This window comes from Syngnathus floridae, chromosome 15 (genome assembly GCF_059516105.1).
Source record: "Syngnathus floridae isolate MCC-2025c chromosome 15, RoL_Sflo_1.0, whole genome shotgun sequence".
NCBI lineage: Eukaryota > Metazoa > Chordata > Actinopteri > Syngnathiformes > Syngnathidae > Syngnathus > Syngnathus floridae.
In genome coordinates, this window is record NC_142427.1 from 4517138 (window position 1) to 4537804 (window position 20667).

Here is a 20667-nt window from a genome sequence, read left to right on the forward strand (position 1 = left end):
AGTACAAACAGCCTCCGAGAGAAATATTAGTGGAAACTTGCAATCACAGACATACGGGACTGGCCTCAACGGTGAATCAATAACAAAAGCTAAAGGCAGTAAAATTAATTCAAAAGTACCTGCACTAATCAACCGCTGGAGGTATTTAATGCAAAAAAACTGTGCCCTAACCATGAAACTATTAAAACTATTATTTTCTTATTGGATTAATAAATTGATCTATATTGATGGAGTTAAACAGTGCAACATAAGGCGATCTGTGTAAATGAGTTTTTATATATATGTATATAGATAAATACATATATATATTTTTTTTCCACGACAAATATGCCTGTCTGAGATTGCCTCGCTGGCACGCGTGCATTTTATGACTCGGCCGCTCATATCTTGACAATTGCATTCAATCACAGACAGAATGAAAAAGCGCCGCACATCTTGCCGCGGCATCAGCAGTATGCAAAAGCCGTGCCGCTGTCTAGTTTGTTCATTTTGAGATCTGATTTTTTTTCTCAAGTAATACCTGAGAGACCTCTGAATGACCTCCATCGATCCGTCATTGTTGCCACTTTCCCGGAGGAACAACAATACTTTCATTTTGATATTTAATTCGAGAAATCTATAAAAGGCTGTTGCAGGATTTTTTATTACAGCTATACATCTTTGTCTGACCATCAAGTAAATACTCTATCAATTATATATAACACAATATGAGATTTATGGTGAGCAGATTTCTGTGTTGTATTTTGTGCAAGATTGTTCTAGAGAGGTAAAAGGATTTACGATGTTTAATATTTCTGTTCTATCAAAGCAGGACTTTCAACACAGCAAACTGTTTATAATCCTTGTGAAATATCACCCCCAAAAGATAATCACTTCTGTTAAGTTTACAGAATGACCAATGTGCCATACTCAGACTCTATATGTCACCACATCGCTCGGTTTTATTTTGGATTTCCCTATTTTTGTCACTCATTGCCTTAAATGTCATCCTTTCAGTCATTTTATGACTCCAACGCTCCGTCTGCACCCAATTTTGTTTATGGCCCGAGTGACCTTTTGCGAGCCATAAACAATGTCTTTATAGCGTTGCAGGGTAATCGTCTCATCGGTTATTTTCCTACTGTAAGAGCAACATGACCTAACTTTCTGTCCTCAGCCATCAGACACGGAGAGATAAATTACTTTATCTGTAAAGATGCTATTGGACTACACATGCTGTCAAAGTGTCAACTGATAAGAGAGAAAGAGCGCCTTGCTAGCCCTTCGGCAGGTCATTGCTCGGCTCTATTGTTTTGCACAGCGTTTCTGATGGCAAAAACGAGTGCTTGGATAATAACCACTTATGGGTAACAGTTGGGATAATTATTTGCAGGAAGAACAAAAGAACAAAATGTCTCCTATGCATTTGCACTTCCTAATCCAGAAAGCCAGCCATCAGCAATGCTACTTAATGAGTGTGGTGGATGCAGGCCGGTGAAGAACTTAACTGTACTTCAGTGAACAGTTGGCTTCTGGCTTAGGGAAATGCCAAATAAAATCCTTGGATTCCACAAGAGTCTCTTTCTAAAGTAAAATAGGGATAATAGTTGTTGCTGTAATAGAGTAAAATCAGAGCCGTGATGCTAAGATTAGGGGAAAAAAAGGATGTTTGCTTGCTTGATATTTACTGGAAGAAACAAAGCCAGTCCTCAATTCCTGCTCAGTTTGTGCTTTGCACACATTTATCTTAAAACTATATGCAATATTTGGCAATTATTGATTCTAGTCTCAGGTATTAATCAGTATTGTTATTTAAGGTGCATTGGGGCCAAACACAAAAGATGATTTTTCTGATTTTATACCGTATGAAACAAAATCCATATGATCACAAAGGAATTGAAGGCAGAGAAGCGATGCTATGCCGTGGATGGAGAATATGAAGAGGGCCACCTTCAAATGTCACAGGATATTCTCAATAAAAAAAAATAAAAAAATAAAACAAAACAAAACAGGAAGAAGCTCCAAAAACTAGATCCAAAAACATCTACGCAGCCCCAGAGGCCACAAATAAGCATTTTGTATTATCTTCTGCTTTTCTCTGCTAATTTTATATTGCATAATAATCTGATCCATCATCCCATTTCTCATTTTGCTTTTCTTGTTTATCTTTAGTGCAACTGTGATTATCTACTTCTACCTTCCAGGCTGAATTGACAACACATTTTACATAACCTCTCTGAACAGCTGTGCGTAAAGGTTGCCGTCCTTTCAACCTTGTGCTTGGCAGTGCTTGCAGCGTCGACGCTCTGATGTGTTGCTTACTCAACCCCCACCCCCCTCCATCACCACCCCACAAGCCCTACTCCTCCTCTTCTCCCTACAAAAACTAGCTGACAGCGAGACACAGTCAATGGAGGATGCTTTGTGGCTTTGTTGTGATGCTAGCTGATTCTTTAAGTAATAAGGCACAGAATGTGACATTCTTCCGGGCTTGATAAATGGGAATATATTGCAATCAAAATGGGGATGACTCAAAATACTTAGAACTGGAAATGTTGCCAGCACATTTGATAACAAAAGCCAATGAAGGATTTAGATAGTGTAATTCCATACCTTTTAAAGCACTTCTGCCAAACAAATATTTAGTGACTAAATAGGAAAGCGCTCTCCACAGGAGACCAAATTACTAAATACCATTAACAATAAAAAATATGGAAGACAGTGAAACCCTTTCTCGTTATGCTGGCTCGTGTGCTTTATTTTTCCTCCTTGTCCCCTGAGCTGGTATTCCGAGATTTAAAAGATTAGAGTCAAGTTATATTTTCCATAGTGCTACAGAATGCTTAACCCGAACTGCTGTGACAAGGACCCCCCCCCCCCCCCCCCCCCCAATTTAAATCGGATTAATTTTGCTTGTGTTAGCAGTTAGTTACTCGATGGTCAATATGTGGACACAAGTGTGAATCTTCCATTTGGCGTTAAAACTGCTGAAAACTGTTCTGTCACATCAATCTTTTTTGTTCATTATTAACCCCCCGCCCCAGTAAAACCCAGTCTGTAAAATCGCTTTAATCCAAAGGTCAGAAGACAAATATATTCCCTAGCTTCAAATATGCTTTTATTAAATATAAATCACAAGCCCCAAATGGTTAGCGGAAAAACAAATCAGTGTAGGCGTGATTGAAAGATCAAGTCTGTCAGGCAGTGAACTTATCTCCTTTAGCTGTGAATACAACAGCAGAGGAGTCATATTGGATTTGTTTTCATTTGATACGTCCTTGTACATTTAAAGACATTTCCACTTGGTTTAACTAGACAAGTGTTGCAGCATGCCACACTGTAAAACGGCTTTATATAGATGGATGATATTTGAATAGAATGAAGTGGAATTCATGAAAAGTAAGCTCATTAATTGTTTGGTCATACAGTACACACTTTCCAAAAATATGAGTTTTGTAGGCGTTTAAGAGACGTGACTCTTCCATAACCCTACCTTTTTAATGACTTTTTTTTATTTACTTTTTGATTTTACTTTGCACAAGCTGTGTTGGCTGTTTCAAGATGGAGTGTAAGTGCAGGTTTGACAACTTTATCCATGTGGCACGTACCCACATTCTGTATGCACACCCTACATGTGATCGAGGTGCGCAGTGATAAAGGCTGACATTTGTGATAAATGCACTGACCATAAACTGTCAAATCATTGCAGAATGTAGCTGCTGGTTGCTCCTGGTTACGCTTTGCACCCTCCGATTCGCCCGTGTAACTCCCCTTCAGCGTGGCTGCCATTTTGGACATACATGGTCAGAGTTCAATTTGACAGGAGCCGGAGTGAGTCACATAGTTTGCCAAAGGCATCAGCAGCTAATGTTAGTGACCATTAAACATCCTTTTTCGTAGCACCTATCCCTGTGACCACATTTTAAACTTATGTCCTCATATCTTATCTCCTCGTATCTTATGTCCTCATTCCCATGTCGAACTTTTTTTTGGGCTGCATGCATTTCAGATAAACGCTTAGGTGTGGAGGATAAAGGGTTATCAATATCTGATGGCTGACCCTTCTTCATTTTTTTTTCAATCCCCACAATATCACCCTCTGACAAGTTGTCACTCCGCCTTAGTCTTTTGTCCTTTTTAAAAACACATTGAATTATTCAGCCTCACTTCATGCATGATACTACTGCTGTCAGGCCACATTACTTTGAAAGCAGAAGTTTTTGGGTCATGTTTGTTGAACCAGCCAGAAGCAAAATGATAAACACTGATAAGCATTTTAATTATCATAATTTGACATCATCATGTGTAAATTGCATAATGCAAACTTAGAGAGGAGTTTTAGTTGTTGCTACTTTTGCAACTTTTGCAATAGGCAGAGAAATAGGATGCTCTCCTCAAAATACAACATACAACATCACCCGATGTCACACTTATTTAGCATACATGTCATTCGTACAACACTGTAAATTTATACATCACATGTATATGTATATGAAAATATATGTATATGTCTAAATATACATACATCCAAGTATACTTGTATATATGCAAATATACGTACGTATACACACACACACACACACACACACACACACACACACACACACACACACACACACATATATACATATATATATATATATATATATATATATATATATATATATATATATATATATATATATATATATATATATATATATATATATATATTCATATGTATACACGTAAAAAGACATGTATACATATACACACATACGTACATATACACAAACACACACACATATACGTATACACACACACACACACACACACACTCGTATACACACACATATACGTAGTATATAAAAATTCACACACATAAGAGATATGATGCTGAAATAAAACTCTTGCTTGTCATAAATAAACAGATACAGATGTGAATAATAACTTTGATAAATCGTGAGCAAAGATTACAAGAGTGAGTTTTCGTGTGGGTTGTCTGACCACCTGCTGATTATGAAGCAATCGAGTAGAAATGTTGTGATGCAAAAAAAGGCAAAAGATGAAAAGAGAAACTCACTGTCGTGTTGTTTATTTCCTGAATATAATGTGATGTGATATTGTCTGTTGTTTTTAGTTTATCCCAGATGGTATACAATTGGTCACCACAGGGAAATTACATGTCTGTCGTACAATCTGCATGTCCATGATGTAAAGTTATTGTGCTGGCCCACTGCCGGAATTTGACAAATCCGCTACTGTATCTTATTTTGTATGTTTAAAACGCATTTGCCGGCTCTACGTGATTAAGCTCAGTGCACATTTTATTGCCCTGCAGCTGCAGTTTTTTTTGGCGTCAGTTTAATATACACAAGGGACTCCGGAGGGACAAATATGTCAAATGCCTTGTTGACGCAAAAGGACAGAGCATACAAAAATGATACATTTTGCTTTGAAATCATTTGACTTTCACTGCAGAGCTTAGTTACACATTTGGGATGTCTGGGATTGATCCACTTGATATCTCCAGAGTTGAACCTTGCTCTAAACCATTCTTTTCTCTTGCTGTTGCCGCTGTGTTCCAACAAAGGGGATGAGTCTGTTTCATCAATCAATGTATGCATCTACAAAAAGAATAGAAAGCACGTTTGACTTGACTAGGCAAGGGGAAAATACATGTTTTAATCAAGACTATGGAGCCTTCTCCACTCTAAAAAAGCCACGTATGCTTCAGAGTGCCACAGGGAGCAGCATCATATATCACTGTCAGCGTTCTTATTTGTCTCCCCGTGCCTCCCCGTAGGCAGCTTATGTTCTGCTTTACAGGGTTGATGTTTTCAGACTTGTGCGCGCGGGCACTCACCTGGATCTGCTCTCTGACACCCCGCTGACAAAACAAACAAAAGCCATTTCAAAATTACAAACAGTCAGCATATAGTCTGTAAATGTCTTGCATTGAGTCCATTTCCGTTTCATCATTCCGTGTCTCCTTTGTCTCTAGTTGTAAGACTGGTATTGAAATACTGGATGTTTGGACGGAATTCATTATAAAACGGGGCAAAGTGCTGTAGTAGTTGATGGGGAACATTCCATTGGTGAACAGGGTCATTGTCTTAAAAAAGGAAAACAAACACTGTCACTAAGGACCATTTTTGCATTTTCTACTTTACTTAATACTCAACAATGGAGAAATGTAAGAAAATATGCAGGTTTGAATAGAAATTTCTAAGTTCTATGTAATTCTTATTTAAAAAAAAAAAGCATATGGGATTTTAAATATATCACATTACAGAACTGTAATCCATTTTAAAGTTGCGAGTCCTGTTTCACCCCGAGCTAGCTCTTCTTAATTGACTCCAGCATGGAGTAAATGGGAAGAAAATGAAAAGATAAATTACAATAATGGAAGGAAATGAAGTGTGTAAGAGACATTTAATCCCAGTATGTTCTCAAATACGCAGCATTGGTAAATTGAATCACAAGAATAATTCTTCTATGTAAGACGTGGGATACACAAAGCAACAAGATGAACTCTCATTGGTTCACTTGGGCATAAAGATAAGCTAAATATGCATGAAAGAAATTGGATGGAATTGCAATATTAACAATTCAACCTAATTTAAACCTACACTGACGTTTTCTTGCTCCAGTGTGCATGCTGAATAGCCCATTTACATTTTGTTGCTCCACGATGTCTCTAATGCAAATAAGGTTTCCGTGTAGCTCTGTTTTTGTTCCACTCCGGGTTAAGGTCAGGCCTTATGAGCTTTTCTTAAGACATGGTTTGTTTGGAGCCTGAAGGACAAATCTTATTGAACCGGAACATAATAAATGACAGTGAAATGTTATGGTTCCGTTCAATGAAGTCAAAGGGCAAAAGGAGAAAAGGAGTTCATCTTATTATGCTATTTTCACAAATCAACAGCCTGATACTGAATATTACTCAATATCATGCTTTCAAAATGAGATTATTATGCGAGTTCACCTGGGCAGAGCGCTACTCTAAATAGCCTTCAGTTGCCAGTTCAGTTATCCTTCACTTGTATTATTTGTTTTATATTAAAAAAAAAAAGCCAGCTTGTTCTCCCAGCCAGCACTCACTTAATTGAATTTTGTACATTTTCCTCCCGACACTTTATTTATTTCCACTTCCGTGCACCTGTGACACCCAGAAGCCTAATTAAATTATCAATTCATTAAGTCGACTAATGGAATCATTTATCAGATTCAGCTCATTATGTCCTGTCGTCTTTCTTTATTGCTCTAGTCCAAACAAATGCTGCAGGTATGGAGTACATGTCAAAGTGAGGAAATTTTTATTTCCCGATGTAAACCTCCACTGAGGATCCAGGGAGGCACGCTGTCAGTTTCTGAATGATGTGCGTGGAAGCTGTCGATTGATTTGCTTGTCTGGAGGCTCTGTGTAAAAATAAGGAAATAAAGCCCCTGGATATAAAGGAGATTGATGTCAATCAGCAGCGCGCCTCAAGTGTGGCTTGTCCCATCTTATTAACGCACTCTCCATGCACTGAGTGTTCTCTGATGATTCCATTGATATGCAACCGAAGAGAGAAGCTTGTCTCTTGCCATCTTAAGGAGGAGTCCCTTGTGATTGCTCACTCTGTTGCAGCAGTTGGCGAAGACAGCCCGATAGATTGTCATGGATACGTGTAAAAGTCACAGCTTTCTCTTCCAGTATTAAGGCCACTTATAATTAAGATAACTAGTTTTTTTTTCTTGTTAAGGTAATTACGGCACATTTTCGTGAATCCGATCATAGATTAAAATAATTTTAATCGGTTGTAGTGTTTTGCTCGTTTTGTTTCTACTACTAGGTTTCAGGAATAACAGAATTGCAAATACTGAGAATACAGAGAAATGCACGATAAAGACGCTTTGTTCGTAAATTTTGGAATAAGTGTTTTCATGAGTGTCGATCGGATTATCAATCGACATAAACCACCCCCTCTCATTCAAAATCCAGTCTTGATCAGGTCAAAATATAGGTTGTGTACATAAGGCATTTTTACTCCGATTATGTTTTTAATCCGAATAAATATGTCCGTTTAAACGTACCCACTGTGCCACAGTTTTATCAGTCCCGCTCTTAACAAGCCATAATTCTTCTCACGTCTCTGTTCTCCTCTTCTTCGCCTACATCTACCCGTGAGACCCAATAAAACTAAAAATGAATTCTAGATGAGAAACTTGGTTCCACACCTAAATTCCCCCATGGACAGTAAATTGCATCCTCATGTATTTGTGCCACTAGTCTAAAAAGAAACACTAACCAGTATCGTAATCTCATTCTGTCATGGCACTCACCACCTTTAATTTATGAATACGCTCTAATTAACAAGCCTCCGTGTCACGTGACTTAATGCAGTTACACACATAACCTCTTAAGTCTTTCAGCTCAGGAATCTACTTTTAGCCATGGCGGCTCTACTGCAGCAAATGAGCACACAGCTGTGAGTTGACATCATCCTCAATAATGTCTGCACTTATGCAGAGCTTCACATTCTGGATAATGAGCAGTTAAGATCATGTCTTTTTTATCTAAGTTAGCCAAAAGAAAACATCAATCATCCCTTTGGTTTTTTTTTTTGGTCATTGATCACTGGATCGTTAAATACAGTATGATGGCGATACGCCCATCTTGTGAAGCTGACAGAGCCCATGAAGATCACCTTGTTCCAACACTCCAATGCTTAAACTGGCATATTACAGTACATCTACACTTGATTGGAGTCCTTCAAGCGTAATGAATTTAAATTGGCTAGCAATAGAGTGAGATGTTCCATCTATGGCTTGAACAGAGGGGCCCTTCTGTGCTTTGGATCCAGTCATCTTTGCGAAAATACAGAGTAGCAATTGTATTACAATGACAATAAAGGCATTCCATTTTATTCTATTGTAATATTCATATTCTATTCAATATTGACGCGTAGATTACCTTAAAACAAGACCCTACACGCGTCTGTACAAAAGTAAAAGAATAAAAGAAGATTCCAACTCTTACCGAGGGAAACTTCTGCAAACATCCAATTAGGCTTGAGAGAACATTGTGGTAGCACAGTAATCACCACAGTGGGGTTTCCAACCTGTACACATTGATTTTGTATTGATCTTTGTGTGAGAAACTCTGCTTTAACCTAGTTCCCCACTCCATCTTTCCACACCACTCGATATTCCGACTGCTGGGACCCAGCAGGATGGTCAAACGCTTAACAAACAGAGATTTTGAGGGGCCAAAGATAAGAAGCAGGACCATCACCATCATTGCAAGGTGTTGCAAAACTTTTGCATTATAGTGTGTACTTCACCTGCGCAACTCCACTTCTTCCAATGTTCACATAAAATCACTCATCTCCCAGCACTAATGTTTTCACCGTAACACGGCTGTGCAAAAATGAAAGTTTCCCAAGCCTTTTTGGTGATTCATTTTGTATCAGCAAAGAGATGTGTCTCGTGTGGCATTTAAATGCAAAGTTTATTTTTCGAGCCTTCGGAAGATCAATAATGCGCCAGTCATATTTCCACAGCAAATGTTTGCTTGCAGACAAACTCAAGCATCCATTAGCAGGCATATGCCGTTTCAGTGTGACCGTGCATGAAAAACATTAGTTGTTCTGATGGTAAACTGACCTCCAGACTTAGTTGTTGTTTATTTTACATAAAACCATAATTCCCGCAGCTTCTTTTGAAGCATATCATATTTGCTCTTCACGAGAAGAAGTAGATTGAAATCCTGCCACTATAATGTGTGCTGTTGACTAACAAGCAGCTATTAGATCCATTTGAACTTTGTAATAACTGTTGCTTTGTGCCTGCCAAAAATTTTGAAGGCATGGATTTTGCTGGGTTTGGCAACTCCAAAATCCATTAGTCCTAACTCCTCAGACAAACAATGTTGGAGACAAAAAGACACTTGTGGAGACCCAATCTAATTATGTGGTATGAGCTGCCACTTAACCATGTGTGATTACACCGTACGCGGATTCTAGTCGTCACCTTAACAGATGTAGGTCAAATGCTCAACAATAATCCTATCAGGTTGTTTACTTCTCCACTGTGAAGCAACTTCATTTACTTATCAAATTGTTTGAATGAAACATTAGTTGGCTGCATACTTCTGACGTTGGTAATTATTTTCTGACTTAACTGTTTCATTAAATGGAGAATTTGTCACTGGGAAAAAAAATGCCAGGAGTCTTCAAGTCCCTGAAAAGGAGATTCTTTTATTTGGCACCACTACACACGCCACAAGATTGTTGTTATGATTCTAAGCAGTGGTTATGTTTTCATTTGATTAATTCCAGTTCGAACAGTAGTCGCATTTGTGATGCATTCAAAAGCTTTGAGAATTAACGTTTTTAGCTAAACATCCAGGAGACGCATGCCGCAACCAAATGACAAATATTTCCGTGTCACGTCACATAGTTGTGTGGCAACCGAAAGGCTTTTTGAATGTCAAACTACTGCTTGACAGCCATGCATCTCTTCTGAAGTACAAAGCGAAGTCAGTGGGAGGAAGGCAAAAACGGCCTTTTTTCTCACCAGACAAAGCTTGTCGCCTTGTAAAAAACAATCTATGACAATAAGAGAGCAAGAATAATGTCCTCTGCCGTGTTCCTTTGTTTACCGTGTCACATCCCACTTGATTCATGGGTTGGTTACAGTGTAGCGCTGGTATGATGTCGTTGTACTGAAATAACTAACACAAGCTACTGCCAAACTGCAAACATGTGCATACACACAGGAAGAAAGATGTGCTGAATGTAATCTTGGAATATTTGTTCAAAAGCATTGCTCTCTTTTCTTTTAGCTCCAAATGATGGTGATGGCACGCTGAACAGGGGACACGTCACACATCCGTCAACAGAAGACACGGAGAGCGAGGTTCACTGGGTTACCACCGCTTTGCCGATCAACAGCCCCGACCACCGGCCTGTTCTCAAAGGCTTGATGCTTCATGAGCACCTTCTCTTGCGGGATTTTGAGGGAGACCAGCATTTTTTCAGCAGCGACGCTTCCATGTCGGCGTATCAGACCCGAGCAGGCTCAGATGTAGCGCACCCTGTCACTCAAGTGGTTCCCCACGAGGATGCTCCAGCCTTCTCAGACGTCGCCTCGACCGCAACTGCAGCTGCCACCTCGCCGCTTACCACATTCTCCCCGACAACACCCAGACCTCTGATGCCGCTCCTTCAGAAGTCTTTAGAAGAAAATAAGGAAGGAGACAAACTCCGGCCAACCACACACTCCCTCACAACACAAGTAACACCAAATATTGACAACATGCCAGCTGCTTCCTCATCATCGCAGCGAGATCAACCTCCGCCTCTGAGGGCTTTTTCTTCCGACTCTAACTTTGTACCATCCACCATGAGGATGGAGAAAGGCCAGGCGAAAGAAACACCCAAAAACAAAAGCGGTCCCAATCAGCCCACCCCAAACCTATCTTCATCTCGACCGGAACGCGTTGCCACGTCAACCTCCGTGATCACGACCACAACCATCACCACGCTGCAAACATCTGGTGAGTATGTTCCTAATTCCTTCAATTTTTTATTCCATAGATTAATTGTTTGCGAAAAACATTACGGTTATCAAATGACGGTGACAGACATGTTACAATACCCTAAACCCCAGAGGATATTCAAAATTTGGAGTATCTCCCCGGAATGATTTAACACATCTCCGAGGGGGGAAAAAATTAAGTTGCAGATCTCAGCAACCTTTGTTAATTTTCCACAATGCACATAGCTACTCATCACTCCACTAGGAATACCAGAGTCGCTCATGTGTCAAAGACAATCTGATTTGTCCCTGCCGTAGCCAGAGAACCGATCCTCAGAGATAGTTTACGGGTTACACCGGCCACAGAGACACAGGTGGGCTGTCAGTAAGAGTCAGTGGAGTGAACGAAAAGGAAATCACACGTCTTTTTGCTGTCTCCCACAGAGCCGTGCGGCCTAAATTTCACTGACCCTGAGGGTAACATTGAAATCCTGCAGCAGCTTGACACTGCGATGGAGTGCAACTACTTGATTACTGTCTACTTGGGGTATGGCATCGAGGTTCAGGTCAGTGCTCGAGACCCCGCGCCATTCTTCATGGGCATCTGAAACAATACCGGGCTTTTGATTAAATGATTCAGCTGTGTAAATATCTTTTGGCCTCCCTGAAGTAGGTCTGCACCAGACTTTGATCCTTGCCTTGCAGGGTCGAAGTGATCTCAGAGGCTCTGCAAAAAAAACTTTTTTTTTTTTTTTTTTTTCAAACCAGCCCACTCATGCATATTTATGCTTTTACCTGAGCCAACTTTTGTAAATTATAAGAAAACATGACATTACACAACACTCCTAATAGTGGAGAGGACCTCCGATCCAATTATTATAGCTATCACTTTGTCACTACAAGTGACCCCTTTTATTTACAGGTGGCTTGATATTGTTGCATATTATAAATTATATGAGACCGCAATGGCTCTAATGTGCTTCATAAGCAGGAATGTTTGTTATATAAAACACTCAAGTGCAAAAAGGGTGCATGGGTTAATCCAGTAAAGAGCTATGACATATTTGGTGTTAGGATATTTGCTGCCGCTCTTGTGTGGGTTGATGGAGATAGACAGGCAGGAAATTGCTTGAGTGTGTGGGAGGACAGGGACAGTCTCAGGTTGAATGTTTGCGTGAAAAGTCTTTTTATAAAAGGTTATAAGAATTAATTTTCAGTGTGTGTGTTGCCTGGCATTTGCAATTCCTCAAACAGCTAATTTAGCGCAGGAGACTTTAAAGTATATGGGAGCTTTGTTTCCCTGCCTCTGGAGAGCTAAGATAAGTCTTGACTGAGTATACTCTTTCTGAAGAAAGTATTTTTTCCAAGAACCACATCGACTCTTACCTGCTCATATCCACACAGGCAAAGACTTGAGAACTTTTGATGTCATAGCTGTGAACCATCACAGACTTTCCAGTGCATTTGACAAAATATTCATTGGGTACTTTGAAGTCATCAGCGCAAGAAAAGGAGTTTCCGTCCACCATACTGATGAGCTGATTAGGAAGGCTGAACTTTATAGGCCGGTGCATGACACAACAGATGAAAGTGAAGTCATGGTCTCCATTTCTTTCTTTTTTTTTTTTTTTTTTTTTTTTAAAGAGACAGTGAAGACAAGCATGTGTTTCACCCACTCATCAGCCGTCATCCCCTTCTGCCTGGAGGCAATCTAAGTCTCTTGGTATTCTTATGGCAGGCTCAGACTCCAAATTTTCCCGTTATTGTTTTTTAGATTAGTGTCAAAACTTAGAGCAATTTGATTATCTGTAACATTGTGTGTAATTATTGACGCAATTACATGACATTTAAGTCTTGTCCGTTATTTCATAAAATGGATTCCCGCAGCCCCCCCCCCCCCCCCCCCCCCCGACACCACACACACACACACACACACACACACACAGACACATACAAATTGATGTATAAGACACCGCAATTTCAATGCTCTTGATTCCCATTTGGAGATTTCCTCTTTTCATCATGTTGTGCAAAGTCATTTTGGTGATACTAATCTCCCTTTAATCACAGTATCCAATAAGAAAAGAGCAATGCCACGAACTGTCGGCGGAGCGAGTAAATTGATTGCTTCCACTTTCGTGATGAGTTTATTTGCCATTTTCTCCCAACTATCTCCCGAGGACTCATTCACTCGCTTCTGTGGGCAGAATCTGCACAACTCGGGAGACATACTATCATCAAGATTGCAATGTAACAGTAAATAAGTCCGACGAGTTGAAATTGGCAAGATTTTATTGTAGAAAAATAAAATCATGCCATATTAGTAGGGAAGCATCTTGCTGCAAGAAAATGTTTTGGCAAGTCGTTACTGTTAGGAAGGGCAGTCATCAGTAAAACTGCACGATGCAAGAGTGAAAGAGAAAATTATGCGAGCAATTAAGTGAAGGAATTTCAAGGACAAGATTTTCATTAAATCTACGGTTCGGCATTAATGACAGCGATTCTTAATATACAAGTCAGATACATTTGAATACAGTGTGGATTTTTTTTAGGAATACATCTGGAAGGTCAAATTTGTTTTATATGTGACACTTGCGTGGGATCGTGAGTGCACCAATGTATCAAGATAATTTTCAGTCTGCCGCCGACTGTTGGATCTCTGTTCCCACAGCTCACAGCATTTAATGAATTTTCCCATCTGCTCTTATGACCACTTTGATTTTTGTCCCGAATAAAATACATACTACACTTTTGAAGGCTGACCTCATATCAACGAGCTGCAATAAATGACCAAAGAATTCATTTGATATGATTGACTTCTAATAAAGTTACATATTGATCAGTATTATTTTTGCATCCTCACTGCTTTTCTGCAGTGCAACACATTTGAAATACAGGACAGATGGAGGTTTACAAGACTGTGAAAGTGGTATTAAATTCCTTGAAATCAGTTTTGGAGCTTGTCTAATATGACCACAGGAATCCCATCGATAAGCTGCTTGTTAGCTTTTTGTTCGACATATGTTTCATGCGGGTATTCTCTGCTTGCTTACAGTCTCTACCTTTCTCATTCTCAAGGTCCTTACATGCCTGTTTTCATGGAAGTCTGAATTCTCAGGGAAAAGAAGAATGTATTCTGTGGGAGGCTCGGATAGTTTGATACATTTAAAGGGTTAGGAGTCCAGACGGGCAATTTCTCCCAGTGCCACAAAGCATGATTGGAGGAGTGTTTCCATTTTCTGACAGGCTTAAGGCAGCGGCATTCAAGAAAATGGTGGGGATAGATTTTGTGTTCAATACTGTGAATCCCATTTCTCCTCCAATTCTTTTCTTGTTTCCCATTTCCATACTAATGCCACAGTTTTTCTTCTTGTTCGGCTATTTCAATGCCTCAATCAGCATCAGTTCTACGGAAAAGCTTTCAACCCTTAATAGACTTGGCTCCTTCGGCCTTTGAATTAAATATGTAATCTCCACTTTGACTTGGCCCATCAGCATCAAACATGCATGTTGTTTTGACTCAGCACTTTCAACCAATGCATTAATGAATAAATGGGACTTGAATGTTATAGAATATGATTCAAGGTAGCATTTTTTTTTTCTTCAGTAAGTTTCACCTTTTCATATTTATTGCAATCAATTGCAGTGAATCCAAAAAGATAAAACACATCTGCAAAGACAACTCATAGAATACAGTATTTTTCATAAAAAGTGTTAATTTTGTCCACACTATGAGTGTGTTGTGTATTCAAAATGTAAAACACCTCAGATTTACATCCACAATTTACTACTTTTCATTGGGCAACAAAGATTCTAAAGTCAATGGAGCGGGCCTTGGGAAATTATGTGGATTACTGTATTGTCTTTAAAAAAAAAAACAATTGACTCGGGGCTTCTCATATGTTTACAGCTAACCCTTTTGGAGGTATAACAATTGTTTGTCGATGCTACCACGGTGACCACGCTCTTCTGACTTCGATCAATAGTCATTTTAATAAGCAGCACTAACACTTGACACACAGCCTCTTCACAGATCAGGGTGAATTGCCTTATCGATTCGACTACTCTTACTTGAAATTCAGTGGATTTTTTTCCAAAGAGAGAAAAAAAATGACCATGACGTTGACCTAGCTGCTTGAGCATAACTGATGAGGCAGATAATTACTTTTTTTCTTCGGGTTAATTGAACACAAAACACACTCATCACATCAATGGGGCAACACTGAATACATAAACACACACACACACACATCTTTATCCCGAAATTCGTACACAACAGATTTGTCCGTGAGAAGCTGAGACTTTGTAAGAGAGGCAACAATTGCTTTCTTTAATCTATTTTGGAAGGAGATAGGGTAGTAGAAGGATGCGTCCTTCGTGTTGTGCCTTTTGGGAGTGAGGCAGGACATAAAGACTGGCTTGATCTTGATGAGCTTTTTAGGGTGTCAGAGCTTTGCTGAGATGAGTTTTCATGAGGTCTAGCCATCTTGAGAGGAATGCTTTTCAGGTGACACTAATTGCCGCTGCACCCATCAAGCTGTCATAAATGGCGAAGGCTATGCCTGGCAGTGAGGTCGTGTTCTCTCAAACAAACAGTGTCATCATTGGAAAAAAAAAAAAAGAGAGAGTAAAGATGCGTGTTTGAAAATCCAAAAAAGTAATCTGCCAGGCAAGAATTGAAAGCTATGGAAAAGTGCACATCGCTCTAAATAAACTCAAATGTCAAGCCTTGAGAGGCATTGGATAAAGTGGGGATGATGTAAGAAGCTCATCTCATGAATAAGATTGATGCAAGGTTGGCTTCGGTCTTTTTGTTTCCACAAGATGGTTGTTAACTCAATGTATCACTTCCAACCAGGAGGAACAGAGTGACTTATACTCCCTATCCCTAAAACTGTTCTGGTTGGTCGGCGCAACCTAGAACAAGCATTGACATAACTTATAGATGTTATTAAAAAAAAAATGACACATGAGGAAAAAAATATCAACAACAACACGGGTTGCACTGTTCTGTTAACACTGAAAGCTAAAAACAAAAAACAAAAAAACAGAAAAAATGGACTATCCTATTTGAGATGACGGTAACTACATGATTTGGGTGTTTTGCCACAGGCAAATAATTATGTTGGCAAAAATGAGTTGAAACAAACAATTTATTGATGAATTCAGCCACAGCCTCCAGCATAGTCTCATTAGCACTCCAGTTTTGCCTGGTTGGTAAGGAGTCATTGTTTTAGACAGCCAACTACACAGGAAATGGTTTTGGCTTATTTGTGTGGAGACGAGTGTTGGATTGAGATAATGTTTTTCACATAGCGAGCAGCGGAATGAGTCTGCTTTTTCAATTAATTTATCAAGACGTGCACAAAACACCACCTGGAGGTGGCTTATTCACCCCATGATGGAGAAATGAGCATGCAAAATAGAGGGCGATGAGGCAGGTACCCTCCATGAACGCTTCAGTGTATCGGTCAGTGGGTTTCATCACCGTAATGAGGTCTCTGCAGCTGGTGAGTCCAAAAGCTGTTGATTTATCAACCCCCCCTCCTCCCCAACCCCAGCTGCAGGGTCATTTAATTTCCATGTATAGTGGGATGAGTTTGATTATACGCTCCTCCTTTCAGCATCGGCGATGGCTCCTGTGAGTCACTGTAAATGTTCATTATGGAGCCACAGCAGATGTTTTCAACAATAAATTATCGCTATGAGTCAGCCTTTGTGAAAAGTTAATTCATAGAGTGTTTACTTACAGATTACACCTTATCTGCTAACGTGTTAAACAAACCGTGAGGTATTCTTGCTATCCATTTGATTTTTTTCAAGTGCTCATGCATCTCGTGTGGCAAAGTGCTCATCATTAACTAATGTACTGCAGACAGTTGTGTGTGCACCATCTCTGGTAATTAAAATAAAAGCCCCGATAGTAGACTATCAACAATATAATATCTGTAAAAGCTTGTTGCAGTCAAAACAACATAATTTATATGCGCAAAATGTATTCAAGCACTTGCTTATATGAGCGAAATGTCTCTGCTGGCTTGCTTTGTCATAAATTAGCAAAGCATTATTATGGATTAACATTATCATTGAACAAAATAGAACGTGGGTGTGATTAACAAGGAACAGCTAAATTGCTGCCAGAGCACATCCCATTGATTAAATGGCACGTATACATAATGTACATAATGTACATAATGTAATTATGAAGCACTTTCTTATTTTTCCCCAAATACGTAATATCAGTAGCACAGTGATAACTTGCGAATTTCATTTGTTCTGTGACCACATATCACATACATTGTCCCCATCAATGCCCCAAACCCTACCAATAGTAGAAGACTGGAAGAAAATGTGCAAGATCACATGAATTCACATGCTCACACACACCAATGAGCCAGTAAGAGAATGGACAGGTGAGCAAGAGAGCTGTTCCTCCGGGCATTTGGCTGCAGTACGGATGAATTTAAGGTGGTGTGATGTCTCTCGACATGGCCAATGAGTCATAATTGAGGCAGGACAGCTGTTGCCGGCTGCAGTGACAGGTCCCGGGGAAGGTGACGGATGACAGGGCCCTTGGGGGGCTCAGTCCAAATGTTCTATGCTGGCCGCATCCCCCTGTGTCCTTCAGAAGCTTCCCTTGTCTGTGTAAACCAAGATCAGCTCTGGACTAGGGTATAAAAGGACATACGTAGATATCAGGACAAAAATTTTGACCACATCGAACAGCACTATGCAGTAAGATGTTTTGAATTTCTATTGCATATAATGGCTTGACAGTATATCATGATAATTCCATCAATGTTGTCATATTGCATTTGTATATTGATGAGTAATCAGGCTGTGGCGATTATGGAATACAAACCGCTACGTTCATATCAATCCCACCAAAATTTCAAAACAATACGGTCCATTATAAGGCTGAAAAAAACTGTTGTATACTATTAAGTCACTGTAACTTAGTTTCTTTTGTAAACAATGAAAAAATAAGGTGTGCAGCTGTGCACAGCGGTGTCATGGTGGCCTGTGATAAAAATCAAATCAATCAAAGTCTGATGTCATGGATAATTCCAGAAGAAGTCACCTCCAAACTCAAGTCTCCAAGAGTCCATTAGCCTGCCTGTGCTTATTGTCAGCTCCCATCAGCTCAAGTGAACGTTTGTCAACGTGAGCACATTTATTTTGTGGTCGATGCTTCTGCACGGTGTGCGCACACTGCCCACAGTCTCGGGGCTTTCTGACTGTCTCAACTGAAACTCGGGCATATTTATCTCTTGGCAGGCAACATATTTTCAGCTCGGTAGCATACCTGAGCTCACAATGAATCCGTTGGCATGTTGTGAATTCTTCTGGTAGATGGCACAGCTGTGTTTCAAAATTGAAGCAAGGTTTTTTTTTTGATGCGGAAGAACATACTTGGGATGGAACAAATAATTAAATTGCTGAAATAAAGAAGCAAATAAGACAAAACAATGTGAATTGTACAACAAAATGTGTGTTTGTGGTTTATTTTAGGTTCTAAATGCAAGTATGTCAGAGGGGGAGCAGGTGACCGTGGAGGACACGGGTGGCCGAGAAGCCTTCCTTCTTGCCAATGAGTCGGTCTTAATACGGGGTCTTGTGCTACGCAGTCAGAGCAACCAGATCTCCATCCGTTTCCGGAGCGACCAACAGCACAACTCAGGAGTCCTTCAGCTCCATTACCAAGGTGAGACAAGGATACATGATCTGATAACTGAGGAAATGTTCAATTGAACCAGACTATTAAGGTTTTTACATTTTTCTAAATGTTTAATTTTGTTTCTGAGATGCATATAATTGAATATAATAAAGTATGACAAAGCATGCTGCGGCGATAAAGAAGACATACTTGGATGGATATTACTCACTCACCTTTTAGAAAATGGATTCAATGTGACATCCTCAGTGGAAAATTAATTACTATTGAATTGTGTGTTGTGTTGCTCCCAATAAATGTCAATGTGGTTTGAATATGCTAAAACTACATCGTATGATCCTTTAAATGTGCTTAAATAAGAACCAGTGAGCAGAAAAACCTGCTAGAATGAATCATTAGCAAGCACCGGCAGCATATATTATGAATCATAAATTTGTTTTCAGCTTGCCAAGGGTATGTGCTTGCGTGCGCGCTTGTGCAACATTGATCTTCCAACAATGTCTGTTTATCTTAGCAATCGCGCAAAGTGGCCGCCAATTACATGCCCCATCGATTTGAGTTGATGGTAGAGCTGGTCAACAATACATTCATTCCACCACATTACGGCAACTCTTTCATCAGGTCCAAAATGAAAGGCATTGAACAAATATTGCCAGCGATGGGAAATAAATCAGCCCATCTCTACTGGTTGTGCTCTGCTGCCCTGTGGTCAGGTCTGATGATAACATTGAGGGGGCAGTACAGATGCCATACGTCTTCGCAAATAACCATACGGTAATCCCTCGCTACTTCGCGCTTCACTTATCGCAGCTTCGCTCTATCGCGGATTTTTTTCAAAACTTATTTTGCGGATAGATTCAGTGCATCGCGGATTTTTTTTTTTTTTTTAATGTCTCACTCACACACACATTCACATCGTCATATGCAGAAATGAAGCACACAAGACAGGCAACGAGACAGGCAAACGCACCTCTCCACCATCAGCGACATCCGGCGTCACTTGGAGCTTGGAGTGCGTGGCTTTGTCTGATCATATGACACTAATGGCCAATGGTAACATGTTGAGCTGTGTCTTGGCAACGGATTGGTTTAGTAGTTCTAACTACAATTTATCTCAGCCTCCTGCATTGTCTGTGTTAACGTATCAGACTTGCGCTTCATCACGGAGGTTTTTTTTACTTTGAGACTTTAGTGAAAATGTTCACAAAAGTGTTTAAGTAGTTAGTTAGTCAATAAGAATGTCTCTGAAAGTCAGCTTGTCTTTAAAATGTTCAGAAAAGTGTTTACTAAATAGTTCGTAAACAAGAATGTTTCTTGACTTTAAAATGTTTGCAAAAGTGTTTGAGAATGCAAAAAAAGTGTTTAATAAACAAGTGTTTAAAACTACAATAAAGTTTAATAAAAGTCTTGTGCAGATATATTGTAACAATATATTTACTCTTTTATTTTCTATATTTTCTCATTTATTTAAATGAATAAGAATATTTCTAAAAGTCGAATTGACTTTA

At 39.6% G+C, this 20667-nt stretch overlaps 1 protein-coding gene and 1 long non-coding RNA gene across 6 annotated transcripts in view; one reads left to right on the plus strand and one right to left on the minus strand.

The window, feature by feature from the left end:
* Positions 1-20667, plus strand: part of LOC148385963 (seizure protein 6 homolog) — a 65449-nt gene that overhangs the window by 18153 nt on the left and 26629 nt on the right. For all 5 annotated transcript variants that reach the window (XM_088398567.1, XM_088398566.1, XM_088398568.1 and 2 more), the window contains exons 2-4: positions 10790-11503; positions 11929-12050; positions 18997-19189. In XM_088398567.1, the coding sequence (XP_088254693.1) occupies positions 10790-11503; positions 11929-12050; positions 18997-19189 (1029 nt within the window). The remainder of the gene's footprint in view (positions 1-10789; positions 11504-11928; positions 12051-18996; positions 19190-20667) is intronic.
* Positions 16397-20230, minus strand: LOC148385964 (uncharacterized). The gene is made up of 3 exons (XR_015863057.1): positions 20130-20230; positions 18791-18923; positions 16397-18151 (listed from the first exon to the last, which is right to left on the minus strand). It is a non-coding gene; the product is annotated as an uncharacterized LOC148385964 (long non-coding RNA).